The 20,651-nt window shown below is 41.2% G+C and overlaps 1 protein-coding gene across 1 annotated transcript in view; it reads right to left on the reverse strand.

Annotated features, from left to right (window-relative positions):
* F13A1 (coagulation factor XIII A chain) overlaps positions 1 to 20,651 on the reverse strand; it is a 235,778-nt gene that overhangs the window by 75,712 nt on the left and 139,415 nt on the right. The window contains exon 8 of the mRNA XM_049882606.1: positions 19,477 to 19,615. Coding sequence (XP_049738563.1) covers positions 19,477 to 19,615 — 139 coding nt within the window. The remainder of the gene's footprint in view (positions 1 to 19,476; positions 19,616 to 20,651) is intronic.

Raw genomic sequence — 20,651 nt, forward strand, 5'->3', positions numbered from 1 at the left:
GAATCCCACTTGGACAGAGTGTATTTTTTTTTTTTTATGATGCTGAATTCTATTGGCTAGAATTTTGTTGAGAATTTTTGCATCTATATTCATGAGAGATATTGTCTGTAATTTTCTTTTTTTGTGGTGTCTTTGCCTGGTTTTCGTATCAGGGTTATGCTGGCTTCATAGAATGAATTTGGAAGTATCCCTTCCTTTTCTCTGTTGTGAAATAGTTTAAGCAGTGCTAGTGCGAGCTTTTCTCTGACTGCTTGGTAGAATTCTCCAGTGAAGCCATCTGGGTCAGGACTTTTTTCTGTTAGGAGTTATTTTATTACCTTTTCAATCTCTTATTATTGGTCTGTTCAGATTTTCTACCTCAGTGCGTGTTTAGGTAGGTAGTATGTTTCCAGAAATTTGTCCATTTTCTCCACGTTTTCAAATTTGTTGGAGTACAATTTTTAATAGTACCGTTATGATTCTTTTTCTTTCATTTGGGCCTGTTGTAACGTCCCCCATTTCATCTCTTATTTGGATTCTTTGCTTCCTCTCCTGTTTTTGTCTTGTCAATTTGGCCAATTGTTTGTTGATTTTGTTATTCCTTTCAAAGAACCAATTTTTGATTTGTTCATTCTTTCTGTTGTTTTTCTATTCTCTATTTCACTTATTTCTGCTATGATCCTTATTATTTCCCTTCTTCTTTTGGCTGTGTTCTTCTTTTGCTGTTCTCTATTTGTTCAAATTGTTTTGTTAATATTTTGATTTTGTCCCTTTCTTCTTGTGTGATGTGTACATTTATTGCTATAAATTGACCTTTTGACCACTGCCTTTGCTGTGTCCCAAATGTTTTGGTATGATCTGTGTTTATTCTCATTTGATTCTAGAAAATTTTTTATTCCATCTTTGATTTTTCTATTACCCAGTGGTTTTTAAGCAAGGTGTTATTCAGTTTCCATGTATTTGATTTTTTCCCCCTTGGTCTTCCTGTTACTAATTTCTACTTTTATGGCACTGTGATCAGAGAAGATGCTTTGTGTTACCTCAACGTTTTGGGTTTTTCTGATGGTTGCTTTGTGGCCTAAGATGTGGTCTATTCTGGAAAACGTTCCATGTGTGCTGGAAAATAATGTATACTTTGCTGCTGTTAGGTGAAGTGTTCTATACATGTTTATGAGGTCAAGACAGTTGACTGTAACCTTTAGATCTTTATCTTCGTTGCGTTTCTTTCTAGATATTCTCTGTTTTACCAAGAGTGGTGTGCTGAAGTCTCCTACTATTATTGTGGAACTGTCAATTTCTCATTTCAGTGCTATTAGAGTTTGTTTATGTATTTTTCAGCCTTGTTGTTGGGTGCATAGATATTTATTATGGTTATATCATCATGATGGATTGTCCCTTTAATCATTATATAATGTCCTTTATTGTCTTTTATGGTGTGTTTTGCCATAAAACCCACTGCCATTGAGTTGATTCAGACTCATAGTGACGCTGTTGGACAGAGTAAAACTGCCCCATAGGGTTTCCAAGGAGTGGCTGGTGGATTTGAACTGCCAATCTTTTGGTGAGCAGTTGAGCTGTTAACCGCTGTACCACCAGGGCTCTTTAAAGATTAAAGATTTTGCCTTAAAGTTTATTTTATCTGAGATTAATATTGCCACTCCTGCTCTTTTTTGGTTGCTGTTTACTTGATAAATTTTTTTCCATCCCTTGATTTTTAATACATTTATGTCTTTGTGTATAAGGTGTGTCTTTTGTAGGCAGCATATTGATTGGTTATTTATTTATCTATTTTTAATCCATTCTGTCACTCTCTGTCTCCTTAGAGGTGCATTTAAGCCATTTACATTCTGTGTGATATTGACAGATGTGAGTTTGTCGCTGTCATTTTGCAGTTTTTTTTTGTGTGTGTGGTGCTGACATTTTCTTTGTTCCTCTTACTCTCCTGTGCTGAGTTCCTTTTGTTTGTGAAATTTCCTTTCATTTTTTTTCATTATTGTAGATTTTGTGGTTACTGAGACTATGTTTTTCTTCTTTATTTTAAATGAGTATGTTTGTTGACTTTCATTGTGATTACCTTGAAATTTACTCTTATCTTCCTAAGTTTGAATCAGTCTTTTATTACTTGATGTCTCCTTCACTCCTTCTCCATTTGAAAATTCTATACCTACATACTTTGTTGCAGTGGAATGGCTTTGTGCATCTGACTAGTCTGCCATCTTGTTTTCTCTCTTTTAATGATGTGTTTTATTTTTCCTTTGTGACACCAGCAAATGGTAGAGACAGAAGTTCAAACTGAAATTGGCTTAAAACAAACAAATAAGCAAACAAACAAACCACTCAGGAGGTACAATCCATCCATCCACACGAGCCATATTTGCTGTCACTAGTTACTAAAAGGCCCTCTCTGACCTCTGCTGGTTCTCCCTGCAGCATTTATTTTGAAAATTAATCTCCCTTTACCTCTCTCTCTGGCATAAAAGTTAGGAATTGATACCTCAAATGAATATGAAGAAACAATTGGATTTTTTTTTCATAACTCTGAAGTATAAAAACTTCCTATTATAAATTTTGGCAAAGTTTATCCACAATTATTGTATAGAAGGTGTCCTGAATTGAATTATGTTCCCCCCAAAATGAGTGTATCAGTTTGGCTGGGCCATGATTCCTGGTATTGTATGATTTTCCCATATGTTGTAAATCCTGCCTTTATGATTTTAAATGAGGGAGAATGGGTGGCAGTTGTGTTAGTGAGGCAGGACTCAGTCTATAAGATTGGATTGTGTCTTGAGACAATCTCTTGATATATAAAAGGAAGAAGTGAGCAGAGAGATGGGGGACCTCATACACCAACAAAGCAGTGCCTGGAGCAGAGCGTGTCCTTTGGACCCGGGGTTCCTGTGCCTGAGAAGCTCCCTGACCAGGGAAAGATTGAGGACAAGGACTTTCCTCCAGAGCCAACTGACAGAGAAAGCCTTCACCTGGAGCTGAAGCCCTGAATTTGGACTTTTAGTTTACTTTACTGTGAAGAAATAAATTTCTCTTTGTTAAAGCCATCCACTTGTGGTATTTCTGTTATAGCAGCATTAGATGACTAAGACGGAAGTTTTTTTTTTTCCCCAGTTCAACCAACAGGCTTATTAGGCGCCAGTTTCTGTTTTGCGTTATAAAGCTGTTTATATGTATGATACTCTAAAATTGATGGCACTTACTGATATAAATTTTTCTGGAGGTCTTAATCATCAAAAGTAATTAAATTACATTCTGTATAGCTTTGGTGCTGAATACTTTACTCAGTTCTTATTATTTGAAAATGGGTAATCTTTGAATGGTATGTATGAATGACTATCTCTTAGGCAGAATTTATGATTAACCAGAGCATGACATTCTCTTATGATGGAAAATACCTTAGTGTTTCCTATTTGGTTTATTAGATGGTTCCCACTTTCTTCCCTATTCTGCCTAGTTTCCTGAGACGTTATTTTAATGACCTCTGACTTTTTAATTTTCAAACTCCCTCTTTGCTCATTCTTAACTGAGACTTTAGTAGAATAGGGGATCCAGATACTTTTTGGAGATATTCAGTCTAGGTAGGCGCGCGATAGGAACGGGAGGAAGGACTGGTGCAGTGATTTTCAACCTTCTCAGATACAGTGCTGCTTCCTAATTTAAAAATATTTTTAACACACCTTTTTAATACTGAAGTGGAATTCACAGATAGCTTCCTACACACATGATTTCTAAATGATCAACATAATGCCCTGTAGTGCACAGAAGAAATAAAAGGATGCACATAAAAATAATATGTATTTCAATAAGTATATCTCAGGAAGATCAAACTAGATGCCGAAGATATTCCTTCAAAATTACATTCCAAGAGATTGGAAACTCCCCCACCCCCCTTTGGAACCACTTGAGTTGTGGTTAAGAGTGGGCTCTTGGGAAGTACTTTCAGAAAAGTAAGGACCTCTGAAAATCCACTCCTCTGTAAAAGCAATGGTGTAGTGTTGGTGGTATAGTGGTATAGCTGCCTTCCAAGCAGTTGACCCAAGTTCAATTCCCGGCCAACACAGTGGGTTGACATTGGAAACTCTGGTGTGTAGTGGTTAAAAGCTATGGCTGCTGACCAAAAGGTTAGCAGCTCAAATCCACCAGGTGCTCCTTGGAAACCCTACAGGGCAATTCTATTCTGTCCTATAGGGTCGCTATGATTTGGAATTGACTCAATGGCACCAGGTTTGGTTTTTTGGTTTATAAAAGCAATGAGGATACTAGCATATATGATCAAAATCAAGTTTTCCAGACTCTGGTAATTAACCAAAGGTTGTAATAATCTGAGGAGTGTTTATTCAAGAAAAACAGCTGAATCTCAGTAAGAACAGCAATATTTATGGCATTTTAAAATTCCTACCCCTCTCTCCATAATTTTTGGTAGTCTTGAAATCTAACAGTCTTCCAGCTATGGTATCTATTCAACCCTGCAGCAACTAATGAAAAGGAGAAAATTGGTTTGGAACTTGCCAAAAGTTCCACAGAATTGCCATTATTTAACTTGTCTAGCACCTCTCTGAAAAGCCCTATTCTCTGGGCTTGTTTTTATTTAACCTGACTCAGAACTCATTCTGTGCAAACAGCTTTATTCGTAGAGTGTTTGTTGAAAACAATTAGAAGTAATTGTTTAACATTGCAGCACCTGAAAGGGTGATACTAGTTGGAAATAACAAGAGGCTCCCCACCCTCCAATTAAAAAAAAAAAAAAAAAAAGCTTGGAAAAACTGGGAATGAGATGCCAATAGGGGAATTTGAAAACCACCAACATAGTCCTGGGGATCTAAAAGGCCATGTGCAGGGCTGTGCACATGCTCAGGAGGGACCTGAGAAGGCCCTAATCTCTCAACTCTGGCTGATCTTGAGGATTTGTGCAAGCTAGAAGTAAAAGCTAAGGCTGAATTGTAAACTGCTTGCTGGAGCACTGAAGATATACCCCAACACACACAGAGCCCCTTAGCAAAGGTAGGAGAGTTATTGATTTGAGGAATTCAAGGAAATCTCTGTACAATAATCAGCTGACCACTAAAAGCTACTGTTGCTAACCAAAGGGTCGGCAGTTTGAATCCACCAGGTGCTCCGTGCAACTATATGGGGCAGTTCTACCCTGTTTACATAGGGACACTATGAGTTGGAATCGACTTGACAGCAATGGGTTCGGTTTTTTTGTTTTGGTTGACTGAGCAGATGCTTCAATAACTGTACATGACAAAGAATACTGATTTTCTAAAATTAATCCAGAAAACCTACTAAAAAACACACTAACAATAACAATAACAACAAAAACAATAAACATCAATAACAGCAGACCCTGGTTTGAGAAAATCTGATTTGTAGACTTGCCATGTGTCATAGATTGAGTTGCGTCCCCTCAAACTATGTGTATCAATTTGGCTAGGACATGATTCCCAGTATTGTGTGATTGTCCACCATTTTGTCATCTGATGTGATTTTTCTGTGTTAATGTAAATCCCGCCTGTATGATGTTAATGAGGAGGGGGTAGGTGGCAATTATGTTAATGAGGCAGGACTCAATCTACAAGATTGGATTATGTCTTGAGCCAATTTCTTTTGGGACATAAAAGAGAGGAAAGAGTAGAGAGACAGGGGGATCTCATACCACCAAGAAAACAGTGCCAGGAGCAAAGAGCGTCCTTTGGACCTGGGGTTCCTGCGTGGAGAACTGGACAGACAGAGAAAGCCTTTCCTTGGAGCTGACGCCCTGAATTTGGACTTCTAGCCTGTGAGAAAATAAATTTCTCTTTGTTAATGCCATCCATTTGTGGTATTTCTGTTATTGCAACACTAGATAACTAAGATACCATGCTATATTATTAAAAATACCCAATTTTTATCAAAATTTTACAAGCCAGACAAAGAAACAGAAAAGTACGGCCCATACACACATATACACACAAACCATCAAAGAAAACTGTCACTGAGAAAGCCAAGACATTGAGCTTATTAGACAAATATTTTAAGTCATCTGGTTGGAGCCCTGGTGGCATAGCGGTTAAGAGCTCAGCCGCTAACTAAAAGGTCAGTAGTTTGAATCCACCAGGTGGTCCTTGGAAACCCTATGGGGACAGTTCTACTCTGTTCAATAGGGTGGCTGTAAGTCAGAACTGACTCAACAGCAATGGGTTTGGTTTTTTTTTTTTTTGGTGGTCCAGTGGTTAAGAGTTCAACTGCTAACCAAAAGGTTGGTAGTTAGAGTCCAACAGCTGCTCCTTAGAAACCCTGTGGGGCAGTTCTATTCTCTCCTATAGGGTCGTTATAAGCTCGATTCAGATTATAAATATGCTCAAGTAATTAAAGGAAACCATGTCTAAAGAACTAAAGGAAAGCATGAGAAGGATGATTCACCGAATAGAGAATATCAATGAAAAAACAGAAATTATAAAAGGAACCAAATGGAAATTTTGAAGTTGAAAATTACAATAACTGAAATGAAAACTTTACCAGAGGATCTCATCAGCAGGTTAGAACAGGCAGAATAAAGGATCAGTGAACTTGAAAATAGGTCAATTGAGAATAAGAGAAAGAAAAAAGGATAAAGAAAATTGAACAGAGCCTCAGCAATGCGTGGGATACTCCTAATGGTAGTCTCAGAAGGAAAGGAGAGAAAGAAGGGGGTAGAAAGATTATTTTAAGAAAGAATGACTGAAAACTTCCCAAATTTGACAAAAGACATGAATCAACATACCCAAAGAGCTCAATAACTCCAAGTAGGGTAAAACCAAAGACATTCACACCAAAACATATCATAATCAAACTCTCAAAAACCAAAGATAAAGAGAGAATTTTGAAAGCAGTAAGAGAAAAGTGAATTGTTACATACAAGGATGCTGAATAAGATTAAATGCCAATTTCTTCTCAGAAACCATTGAGGCCAGAGTAGGAGGGATGACATATTAAAATACTGAAAGAAAAGAACTTTCAACTAAGTATTCTATATCCAGCAAAATTGTCCTTAAAAAAAAAAAATGAGGTCAAAATTAAGACACTCCCAGACAAGCAAAAGCTGAGAGAGTTCACTACCACTAGACGTGTTCCACAAGAAATGCTAGCTCAGATGAAGTGGACAAATCCCTGGAGACATAAACTACTGACATTGACTCAAAGGGAGAATAAAAAAACTGAATAGACCTATAACAAGTAAAGACACTGAATAATTTAAAAACTTCCTGCAAATAAAAGCCCAGGATCAGATGGCTTCACTGGCGAATTCTATCAAACATCTAAAAAGAATTAATATTGATCATTCTCAAACTCCTTCAAAAAATAGAAGAGGAGGGAACACTTCCCAACTCATTCCCTGAGGCCAGCATTACTCGGATGCCCAAACCAGAAAAGGACACAAGAAAGAAGGAGAAAAGAAAACCACATACCCACATCCCTTATGAATACAGATGTGAAAATATATCTACAGATTCAGCACCAAACAAACAACCCACTGCAGTCAAGTCGATTCTGACCCATAGTTACCCTATAGGACAGAGTGGAACTGTCAAGGAGCAGCTGGTGAATTTGAACTACAGACCTTTTGGTTAGCAGCCAAGCTCTTAATCGCTGTGCTACAAGGGCTCCAGATTCAGCACAGCCCCTATCAAATTCCCAGCTGTCTTTCTGCAGAAATTGACAAACTTATTCTAATAAGGCATATGTAAATGCAAATAAATATTTGGTGTCAGAATAGCCAAAACAATCTTGAAACAGAAAAATAAATTTGGAGGACTCACACACCACCATTTCAAAACTTATTGCAAAGCTATATTAATCTATCAAGGTAGTGTGGTATTGGCATAAGAACAGACAGAGATGAATGGAATAGAATTCAAAGTCCAGAAATAAACCCTTGGATTTATGGTCAATTAACAACAATTCTTGGCAAGCGTGCCAAGACGATTCGAGGGATGAAAGAATAGTCCACATGCAAAATAATGAAGTTGAATCTCTACTTCTCGTCATATAAAAAAATTAACTCAAATGGATCCTTTCCCTAGATGTAAAAGCCAAAACTATAAAACCCTTAGAAGAAAACAGGATCAAATCTTCCCGACCTTGGGTTAGGAAATGGTTTTTTAGATATGACATCAAAAATACAAAAAGAAAAAAAACCCCACCAAAACAAACCCATCGCCATTGAGTTGATTCTGACTCATAGCAACCCTACAGGACAGAGTAGAACTGCCCCACAGTGTTTCCAAGGAGCGCCTGGTAGATTCAAACTGTCGACCTTTTGGTTAGCAGCCATAGCTGTTAACCACTATGGCACCAGGGTTTCCTCAAAAAAATATGAGCCGGACAAAAAAGAAAAAAAGAATAGATGAATTGAATTTTATCAAAATTAACAACTTTAGTGCTTCAAAGGACATCATCAAGGAAGAGAAAAGACAACCAACAGAGTGGGAGAAAATATTTGCAAACCATATAACTGGTAAGGGCTTACTATCCAGAATTTATAAAGAACTCTTTCACCTCAACAACAACAAAAAAAGACGAACAACCCAATTAAAATGAATGGGCAAAGGACCTGAGTAGACATTTTCCAAAGAAGATATACAAATGACCAATAAACATGAAAAGATGCTCAATGTCATCAGTTGTTAAGGAAATGCAAATTAGACTCACAATGAGCTATGACTTCACACCCACTAGGATTGATTGCCATCATAAAAATCAGGAAATAACAAGTGTCAAGGATGCGGAGAAGTTGGAACCCTCATACATTGCTGGTGGGAGGTAAAGTGGTACAGCTGCTGTAGACAACAGTTTGGCAATTCCTCAAAAAGTTAAACACAGAGTTATCACATGACCCAGCAATTCCACTCTTAGGTTGATGTCCAAGAGAAATGAAAACATATGCTCACACAAAAACTTTTACAGGAATGTTCATAGCAGCATTATCCATAATAGCCAAAAAAAAAAAAGGAAACCACCCAAATACCCATCAACTGATGAAAGGATAAATAAAATGTGATATATCCATACAATGGAATATTCTTCAGCAATAAAAAGAATGCGGTACTGATACATGCTACAACATGAATGAACCTTGAAAACATTATGTTGAGTGAAAGAAGCCAGTCACAAAAGGTCACATATTGTACGATTCCATTTATATGAAATGCCCAGAATAGGGGAATCCACAAAGACAGAAAGTAAGTTAGCAGTTACAGTTAGGGGGGAGAGAGATTGACTGCTAATGGGTATATGGTTACTTTCTGAGGTGATAAAAAATGATCTGGAGTTTTATAACAGTGATGGTTGCACAGCTCTTTGAACATGCTAAAAACTACTGAATTGCACACTTTAAAAGGGTGAATTTTATGGTATGGGAATTTTATATCAATTAAAGCAAAAACAAAAACAGTGTCGTCGAGTTGATTCCAGCTCATAGTGACCTTATAGGACAGAGTAGAACTACCCTATAGGACAGAGTAGAACTGCCCCATAGGATTTTCAAGGCTGTAAACCTTTACGGAAGCAGACTGCCACACCTGTCCTGAGGAGTGGCTGGTGGGTTCAAACTGCTGGCCTTTTGGTGAGCACAGAGCTTTTTATCAATAAACGCATTAATAAAAAAAAGAAATGGGCACTTGGGTTTGTAATCAAGGCTCTGCCACTTTTGACCAAAGATAAATCACTGTGCCTCAGCTTCGTCATCTGTAAATGAGGATAATAGTAGCAATCACCTTAGTGGGTTGTTAAAAAGATTAAATGAGTTAATAGATGCCATCACTTAGAGCAGAGCCTGGCAGGAAGTAAACAGACCATAAATATCAGCTATTTTTATTCTTACCCAAAACCCTTCTTAAACCCACTGCCGTTGAGTCGATTCCGACTCATAGCGACCCTATAGGACAGAGTAAACCCTTCTTAGGAGGAGGCAAATAATTTTTTTGGTCCCTTCTTCAAGACTCTGGTGTGTATTCATGGGCAGATTCTCAGTCCTTCAACAGCTGCTCTCGTGACCTAGCTCCAGGTGACTTTCCTAAAAACATTGTGCCTGGCAGAAATGTGGTTAACACAGTGTCTTAGTCATCTAGTGCTGCTGTAACAGAAATACCACAAGTGGATGGCTTTAATAAAGAGAAATTTATTCCTTCACAGTAAAGTAGGCTAAAAGTCCAAATTCAGGGCGTCAGCTCTAGGCGAAGGCTTTCCTTCTCTGTCGGACTTCTCATCAACCTTCCCCCAGACTAGGAGCTTCTCCACGCAGGGACCCCAGGTCCAAAGGACACACTCTGCTCCTGGCACTGCTTTCTTGGTGGTATGAGGTCCCCAACTCTGCTTGCTTCCCTTTCTTTTTATCTCTTGTAAGATAAAAGGTGGTGCAGGCCACACTCCAGGGAAACTCCCTTTACATTGGATCAGGCATATGACCTTAGTAAGGGTGTTACAATCCCACCCTAATCCTCTTTAACATAAAATTACAATCACAAAATGGGGGACAACCACACAATGCTGGGAATCATGGCCCAGCCACATTGATACACACATTTTTTGGGGGATACAATTCCACCCATGACGCACAGTGATCAGTCTGAAAATAAGTATCATCAGTAACTGCTAAGAATTGATAACTTTGAGGCTCCATGTGGTAATTTTACAAAACTTTAAGTGTCTTTATGCATTTTGGTCTATATTCAGAAATTTTTCCTACTTTTTTATTTGTGATCCACTTTTGGAAATTCTGTTTTCCACACAGAATGATTAAAACTCAGGATCACATGACAATCCAAGTCTAACAACAGAGCACTAGTTGGAACACACTGAGTGTCTATAACAGCGTACCAGGTGGAACAGTCTAAATTTCAAAAATGCACCTACAATGTGCAAACCCCCACCCCAAGTGCTGGAACTGCAGTGAGAACTAAGATTAGTGGCTGTGCCACATGTCAGGGGAGGCTCCCAGGGGCACAAGCTTGTTAATTTCTGCTCTAAAATTTTCTTTGAAAGAGTTTTGTTTGTATATTCAACAAAACCCATTGCAGTACACAGAAGTTTTTGCATTTGGAGTTTAAAAACAGAACAAAACAATAACAACTGTACTCTTCCCAAAAGATATTGAAGGAAGTTGGACCTTTTTTTTTTTTTAAGATCCAAATGCACTGAAGCCAGCCAAACAACTGCAGAAATTTACTGCTGTGCTTTTGATTCCTGGTTAGTTGATATGAAGCCAGTTTGCAAAGCAGCACCTATATAGGAAAGAGCCTCAGATGAGGGGCTGGCCTTGTGCAGATGAGCAGGCCTTCACACAAAGTGAAGGAGACCTGCCAAATATTGGAGGAAAGGCCTGGCTTGAAGAATACCAAACCAAAACCCAGTGCCGTCGAGTCGATTCCGACTCATAGCGACCCTATAGGACAGAGTAGAACTGCCCCATAGAGTTTCCAAGGAGTGCCTGGCGGATTTGAACTGCCAACCCTTTGGTTAGCAGCCGTAGCACTTAACCACTGCACCACCAGGGTTTCCGGTTTGAAGAATAGTGAACTTTATTTTAAAAAGACATTTTCGGGGCTGGAAAGGACCCATAGCTCATTAAGACCAAACTCTTAATTTACATGTGAGAAAATTAACACTTTCAAGACCCAAATTATTTTCTGCTTTCAATTTTTTGTTGATACCACGTGCTTTTATTAACGGAAGCGTGCTGAGTTATTGAGTGACACTGAATTTTTGGTATGGATTTTTTTTTTCTTTTGCCCCCTTCAATCCTACCCTCCAAGTCCCCAGGGACGTACGTTGTTCCAATAATTCAACCCTGGAAGCCACCTAGAGTCCAGAGGGACAGATGGTGTCTCAAAGAAAAATTTTCAAAATTTCTTTCTCCTAGATACCCAAAACCCACACACCTCATACAATACCCTGCAGAAACGGTAATTTGCAGTGCATATGCCTGTTTTTTCAGTTTCAAACAGTTACACAGGCCCCTGCTTTGTGGCAGCACACACAGTCACTGGGAAGGCAACTTCCCAATGAGTCTGAGAAGCAAAATATATGGATGGGGAACCGTATATCCCACTGGTCGTTATTAAGGCCCGGAGAAGTTGAGCAATTTGTCTAAAGTCACCCAGCTAATTTGTGGCAAAGCTAATCATATTGCCTTGCCCAATGAGAATTGAAGGAAGACTCATTAACAACCTGTGTTACACAGATGACATAACCTTGCTTGCTGAAAGTAAAGAGGGCTTGAAGCACTCACTGATGGAGATCAAAGACCACAGCCTTCAGTATGGATTACACTTCAACACAAAGAAAACAAAAATCCTTATAACTGGACCAATAAATGACACCATGATAAACGAAGAAAAGACTGATGTTGTAAAGAATTTCATTTTACTTGAATCTACAATCATGGAAGCAGCAGTCAAGAAATCAAAACACGCAATGAAAATGAACAAATCTATCTTGGAAGAAGCACAACCGGAGTGCTCCTTAGAAGCGAGGATGGTGAGACTGTGTTTCACATGCTTTGGACATGTTATCAGGAGTGATCAGTCCCTGGAGAAGGACATCATGCTTAGTAAATAGAGGGTCAGCAAAAATGAGATGGATTGACACAGTGGCTGCAACAGTGGGCTCAAGCACAGCAACGACTGTAAGGATGGCACAGGACCCAGTAGTGTTTCGTTCTGTTGTACATAGGGTCGCTATGAGTTGGAATCAACTTTACACCTAACAACAACAACAACGAGTAGAAAGAGAGAGGGACGGGAGAGAAACAGAGAGACAGAGACAGAGACAAGTTACATGAATAGTTTGACTGGGCTTGATGTGTTTTCATGAAGCCATGGGGAAAAACAGAACAAAACTTGTGATTTCTTTCCACTTGGATCACCGGTAATTCTCAGGTTGTGTAACTTTGAGCTGAAACTGATAATAAAAATTCACTAGTTCACAACTATTTAAAAAAATTGAATTGAAAGAGCCACTTTAACCAAACCTACTTAATTTCAAATGAACAGAAGATAAAGCAGATCAAGATTCTTGTTAATTGTTTTAGCACTCAGACTGTTTTTACAATTATCTTTAATATCATGCAAAATGTTTATAACTCTGAGTTAGGCTGCTATTTTCTGCCAATTTGCAAGTTAGCTGGACTTTACAAACAGACTGCTGGGCTTATGGCCCTGAGTATGCATGTATGTGCTCAGCCCACTGCTCCTCACAGACCACCCACCCCCCTTGGAAAGGCACTGTCTGGAGGGGAACACTTTCTCTGACTGAAAGGGGCACAGGAGGTGAGTGGTCTCAAAGCTGGACAAAGAGAAGTCACAGTGTCAGTGATCAAGGCAGCTGTTGTTTCCAAGATGGAATCTGAAGTCTGTTGATTGGTGGACCCTCTAAAAACTTAGAGAGCAAGGGGTAGGTTTTACTTAAAGGAGGGATGGGCTGGTGCCAGGACTCTAGAGGGTGGGGAAATAGGGACAGGAGGAGGTAGAGGGATAACAGCAGGCTATTCCATCCTCAAACAGCATAGCTGCCACTGCTCATTGCGGGCAGTGCATGGGGCATTGGCCCCTCTAGGAAGGCAAGGTCAAAAAGCCAGGCCCTTTTCTTGTGTAGTACACAGAGGAGTGGCAAGGGCTGGATCAAGAGCATGAGAATAAGTTCAAATACTCAACAACTATAGTCATAATACTATATGATACCTCCGATGAAACTCTACGTACTACCGGTCCTCGAAGCACATTGCTCTCTGGCTGTCTCAGCCTCTGAGACTTTTAAAGACATACTCTAGGTGTCATCTGGGGGCCAGGGCCATTTTCTAGTCATTCTGTCCTTGGACAGCACAGCCAGAAGATGGTCCGTTGCTGCTTCTCATGTAAGCAGCCTTTCCCCTTTCCTCTATCTCTGCGACTCATGGTTCACATAATACAAAAACACCAAACCAAACCCACACCGTCGATTCAATTCGGACTCATAACGACCCTAGAGAACAGAGTAGAACTGCCCCATAGAGTTTCCAAGGAGCACCTGGCGGATTCGAACTGCCGACCTTTTGGTTGGCAGCCATAGCACTTAACCACTGTGCCACCAGGGTTTCCGCAGGTTCACATGATAGTGCACCTTATATTTTTTATAGACTCTCTGGGTGGTGCAAACGGTTAAGTGCTTGATGACCAGCTGAAAGATTGGCAATTGGAACCCACCCAGAGGCACGTCGGAAGAAATGCCTGGTGATCTGCTTCCAAAAGGTCACAGCCTTGAAAACCCTATGGAGCATAATTCCACTCTGACATGCGTGGCGTCGCCATGAGTTGGAATTGATTTGACGGCACCTAACAACAGCAACACCCACATGTTTGTAGTTAGAGCTCCTCAAGGGCAGAGACGCTGATTAAGTCCTCTCTGAATCCTTAGCATCTGGTGTTAAGACAATAAGTGTTTGGTGAATGATTAAATGATATTTATTCAGTTAAATAAGCATTTACAATTTTCACCAAAAATGCCATTATTAAAAGTACCTGCCCCAGGCCCTGCACTTTGTTACATGCGGGCAAAACAAAAGTAGGTAAGACATGGTTCCCCCCAGGGGGGTTGCATTCAGGTGGGGAAAGACAGGCATGTAAACCAAAAGGTTGGTACAGCCCCTCCACCCAGAATCACAGAACTGACAATGTCCTCCCCCGCAAAGGACAAAGGGTAGTGCCTTCATTTAGAAGGAAAGAAACCTTTCATTGAAACGCCTTCCTCGGCCCTAGTAAGTGCCACCAGCCCTTTCCTTTAAAATTGGTTCTATTCCTACTGTGACTTTCATATAACAACCTGGCCAAACTTAGCTATTCCAAGGTGAGGCCTATCTGCTAGTGTTTCCCTGGCTGTCTGAGTTAGCCCTGGTCTCCCCTCCTCAAAGAGCCCTCATATCCCTACTCATTGTTTTGACTGCAGCTGAACACTGAGCAAGCATCTCCATTAAACTGTCCACAGTGATTCCCAGATGCCACCTCAGAGGTGACACATAACTCAGTGCCTATCAGCACTCTTTCCAGGAGATGCTACCTTGCATTGCTACCCCAGGGTCCTTGACTCTGCTCAGCTATGCTCCTCAGGCCCTCCTTGTCTGGCTCACTGAGGAGCCCAGACTTTGAAGATACTTTCTACAAATCAGCCTGTGTGGGCATGATGCTCTCAGAGTTCTGAGGCAGAGTTGTCAGCTGCTTCTTGTTAGCTGCTATCCAGTCAGCCTGACTCAGGTGACACCACGCACAGTGGAATGAAACGCTATCCAGTGCTGTTGCAACCCCACGATCGGTTTCAGATCGGATCTTTGTGATCCACAGGGTTTTCGTTGGCTGATTTTTGGAAGTAGATTTCCAGGCCTTTCTTCCTAGTCTGTCTTAGTCTGGAAACTCTGCTGAAACCTGTTAAGCATTGCAGCAACCAGCAAGCCTCCATGGACAGGTTGGTGGCTGCACATGAGGTGCATTGGCCAGAAATCAAACCTGGGTCTCCTGCATGGAAGGTGAGGACCGTTATCACTGAACCACCACTGCCTCCCTAGGTCAGAGGGTACACTTCAGCACACAGAGAATCTAAGGGGCAAACAGGAAGCAGATAAATAAGCCTCAGCCTTGATGCTCTGTGACAACAGTGGAAGGGCGAAATTGCAGGGGGTCTCTCTTGGCTCTGGAGTGCCTTGAGCATGCCCTCTCCCACATTCCTGACCTCTCCCTCTGACCCTCCATCCTGGCTGGTTCTGCTTCTGGCACACTGGGACATGGCTGAGAAGTGGAGGAGAGGAGGCCTGGGTAGTTGAGACCTAATGGGACAAACTAATTCACCGAAAACCATGTATTGTGTGGGCTAAAATGCTGAAGAGACAGTAGAGACCACAGAGAGAAAAGTGAGCTGGAAGAACTCAGAGAGGTTTCATGGAGGATGGAGCTCTGAGAGAGATTTAAGGGAGGAAGAGGAGCTAGGCCTCAGGGGGAGGAGGGTCCATGAGAGGAGGAACCACACACAAACCCAGAAGGAGAAAATGCTGGTGGGTCAGTGGTCCGGAGCTCACAGAGAGATGTGAGTCTCTGGGCCCTGGGTGAGGTTAACCGCTCCTCAGACCCTTGCCAGGAAATTCATTTGGTTGCATTTTGCTGGCTTATGCCACAATGACCTCTCAGGGTCAGATGATGCCCACCTACAGCTCAGGCAGCCCTGTTTCTTCCCAGGAATGATCTGTCTCCGTAGGCCCCACTGGGCACGCCCTCTGGGCCTAGCACTGTGCTCAGTACTTTACCTGGATTACTGTGCCAATCTTCACAGGTACCCAGGGGTGGATTAACAACCGGTAAGCATGGTAGCTACCAGCTTACAGTAAGCAAGATACGCTGGGGCTTAATCGTGTTTACTTACTAATTGTGTTTACTTACAATTTCACCTGGGTTTAATTGTGCATACAGATTGGCAAGTAAACACAATTAAGCTTGTGTGTAGCTTGCCCACTGGGTAGTCTGTCCCTGTGGCTATCCCATCAGGAAACAGTAGCTGCTAAGATTGCCCTCATTCCGCTGAGGAGGAAACTGAGCTTTAGAGAGGTGAAGTCAGATATTCAAGGTCACACAGTAAGTACCTGCCCCAGCCAGAGCTTGACATGGGGTATAACTGTGGTGACAGCATACTGGTAGGTGTGTCCAGGGACAGTCCCCAGCTTCCTCAATCAAGGAAGGCCTTAGGAACACATTTGGTTTCCCGCAGCATCCATAGCTTCTAAGGTGCCCCATTGTTTGCTTTTATTGAAAAAATACCCCAATGTTACAGAACAGCATAGTCATCTTCGGACACCGGGCATCCTTCTTCCTGACTGCTCAGTGTGCTTAGGTCAATGGCAGCATATTGCCTCTAAGAATTCCACGGCTACCAGCTCCAGCTGGGAGACTAATAACTAAGGCAATTAGAACGGCTCACATTCATTAGGCACCTGTTATACTCGGCTGCGCTGAGTGAGGTAGGAAATGTCGTCTCCACTTTAGAGGACAGAGAGGCACAGAGAAGTTGTGTCTTGCTCAAGGTCATACAGCTGGTTAGAAGCAGAGCTAGGACTTGAACCCAGAGCTGCTGGACCCCTTGAATAACTGTGCTCAATTGTTTGGGGGTGTCCCAGGGTGGAGCAGCAGTCATCATTCATTAGTCAATCAGTCATCTCATATATTGAAAACCTACTACGGGCAGAGCAAGGGAAGGGGGAGGGTCCTAGGGTGCTGGATTGCACAGTGGAGGACAGGGCAAGCTCTCAGGCAAGGGGACATCATCCTAAGGTGATAGGATATTTGAGGAAGGCGTGTAAAGAGCAAAGCAGTGCCTGGGATAAGGAAAGGAACCAGAGCTCAGCAGGGAGCTGAAGGGAAAAGGGTTGCCAAGACCAAGACCTATCAGCTTCACGTTTTGCCTCAGTTTTGTTTAGGGGCTAGTGGGATTATTTATTGGGGTGCCCAGTGGGGATTTATGATGGTGGGTATTTGGATCAAGGCACAGGGAGGAAGTGCTAGAAATTGCAGCTGGCTCCAAAGACCTGAATGTGTGTGTGTGTATGTGTGTGTGTAAGGAAGAGATATGGATGAAGAATGCCAAATAATTCTCATTTTGCCACTTCAGACTGTCACATGGGCGTTGGGGCAGCTATTTTGGTCTGTTTTTGTCATTCCATATACACGCAGGGCCACTACACTGTAACTCCCCAGAATAAATTGCTGTTCAATTTACAGAGGTGAGGTTTTTCTCTTGCCCAAATTCTCCAGCTTACCACTGCTCAGCTCATTGCCTTCAAATGAACTGCACTATGTTTTATTCATAGTGGCACTTTGCTACTAGTTCAGCGATTTCTTTCTTTCTTTCAACATTCTCAAATGAGCGCTTATTGGTACTGGTGAGTTAATACTACTCCTACAACCACGCTCCGTTCCTGTCACACAGGAGAGTTAAGGCACTTCTAACTTTTAATTTCTCTTAAAATGAGCTTGTAACTTCCTGTCATCTCCATTTGGATTTTTTACAACTGACAGTGTTTTAACTTTATTACTTGTAAAGAACAACCTTATGGGACGTATCTTTGGCTTGGAAATCCCATCTAGTTCAATGCCTGGCAACAGCTGAAATTATGTCCCAATATAGACCTTCGTAAATATCCTTTCAATTTGGACTGTCAGGATTTTTTCCTTCTTTTCAGTTTATTGTTTTGGATAGAGTGGGTCCCACGGAAAAAGGATATTTCTCCAGCTGCTCAGGGCAGTAAAAGAACCATGTGGTTGATATTTGGCAACAATTTCCACTTTACTACCATTTCTATCTCTGAATGAAAGATGAAGGCACAAAGCAAGGAGAACAGCATCTTTATACTCAAAGAGCAATCAAATGTTGAAAAGGCAAATTAGGGTTGCGATTAAGGGTCAGATGCATTTTGGTTCTATTCCCAGTCTATCATATATGTGTCCTTGAGCCAATTACTTTAACCTTTCTGGACCTCAGTTTCCTCATCTGTAAAATGGTGATATTAATAGCACCCACCTGATAAAACTGTTAAAAAAATTAAATATGATCACGCACACCCAGTTCTGATACATTGTTGTTGTTAGTCGAATTGACTCAGACTCATGGCAACCTTATGTACAACAGCAAGAATGCTGTCCAGTCCTGCGTTACCCTTACAGTCACCGGCATGTTCAAGTTCATTGTTGGGGCTAATGTGCAAATCCTTCTCATCGAGGGTCTCTCTCGCCCTTGTTGGCCCTCTCCTTCACCAAACATGATGGCCCCCTCCGGTGACTGGTCTTTCTCAATGACACGTCCAAAGCAAGAGAGGTGGCCAATGTTCAGTTATGATCCATAGGTTTTCTTTGGCTAATTTTTGGAGGTTCATCATCAGGCCTTTCTTCCTAGTCTGTCTTAGTCTGGGAGTTCTGCTGAAGCCTCTTCCCCTGGCTGACCCTGCTGGTATTTGAAATACTCATGGCACAGCTTCCAGCATCATAGCAAAAGGCAAGCCACCACAGTAGGACAAACTGACAGATGGGTGGAGGAGTCTGGTACATAGCACAAGCTGAATAAGCATCAGCTGTATTACTCTTAAAGCAAGGACATTGGGAAAGCTTGGCTTTAATATTTGTGTCACCAACCATAATATTAATATTCTAAGGTAGAGAGAAATTAGTATAGGCACATCTAGCAGATAGAACCATGGCTTTTTTTAGTGGCTGCTCTTCAAAAAAAAAAAAATTTTTTTTTCGCACTTGGAATGACCCATCTTTATTCCTAGGAACCCAAACTGCCTATTCAGTAACATTTCTAATTCATTAGCTAAAAACAATCTCTGACAGACATTTCTACATATGGCATTGAAGGGTCCTTGAAATAGATGGGAAAGAAACATCAGCCTGAGTCTGTCTTGTGGTAGATATGCAATGTCACTTTAAGTTGATATCAGCAAATGCCCTTGTAATTCGCACTCACCACACTGAATCCTTCGTGAGCTTGGAGTTCACATTCCCATCTTCTTCCAGGAAGACATCCATTTGCAAATTGGCATCATTATCGTGGGCTGAGAAATAATTGGTAACGACTCTTGCTGGTATCCCCAGGCATCGCAAAACTACAGGGAAGAAGGGCAGACCATGACTGAAGACATCACCAAAATTAAGAGATATGTAGTAAAAATCCCTTCTTATCAGGGCATTTCTTCTTCACCAACATGAAAAGTCCCTTTGCACATCTTGTCCTCAAATGTTCGATACTGAATGGGGGGGATTGTTATAAAGCATGGGGGTTTCAGAGAGAAACCTTGAGTGTGAGTTCAAAACTGCAGTTGGCTCCAAATGAAGTCAATCGAAATAGAATCCCTACATCAGGGTTCTCATTGTTTAGTTTCTAACCATACAATCTTCAGAGAAGTATTGTTTTAGTTAAGCTAATGGAACTATGTTCCTGAAAACAAACAAATAAGCAAAACAGCTAATAGAAAGTCGGGAATTTCTAAGGCAAGTCCTTAGTGGGGTTTGCTCCTGGAGCTGGAGTCCGCTCCTGTGGCACTGCGTGGAGGGTGACACCATAGATTCATTTTAATTGTTAGATAATAAATTACTTGGATGCATCTCTTCCCATATGTATTGATTAAACTTAATTCAAATGCCCTCCCTAGCTGCCAGGACTCCAGCCATCAGGGCTCATTGAATATAATTCAGCTGACAATTTTAAGATTAATGACTTGGCTTGTCTTTTCTTCTCGGAATAGTTTAGCATTTTTAACCAAACATACTCCACCTCCTTCAACAGAATAACCTTGGAAGTTCGCACTTGAGTCTGGTGGAAACTTAGGTGTCGTCCTCCTTAAATGACTTCAAACCACAATGGCTTCCATCACTTTCCTCCCACTCTACTGATTTACAGCCCCTATTCCTGTCAGAAGGAGCCCTGATGACACAGTGGTTAAGTGCTCAGCTGCTAACCAAAAGGTAGGAGGTTCGAACCCACTAGCTGCTCCACGGGAGGAAGCTGTGGCAGTCTGCTTCTTTTGGAAACCCAATGGGGCAGTTCTACTCTGTCCTATGGGGTTGCTATGAGCTCTATTTCTGGCTTAATTCTAATTTACATTACCACAGAGTGAGAACCATTGCTCTGAGTTTGCGTTT

The sequence above is a fragment of the Elephas maximus genome, chromosome 1 (genome assembly GCF_024166365.1).
Source record: "Elephas maximus indicus isolate mEleMax1 chromosome 1, mEleMax1 primary haplotype, whole genome shotgun sequence".
Taxonomy (NCBI): Eukaryota; Metazoa; Chordata; class Mammalia; order Proboscidea; family Elephantidae; genus Elephas; species Elephas maximus.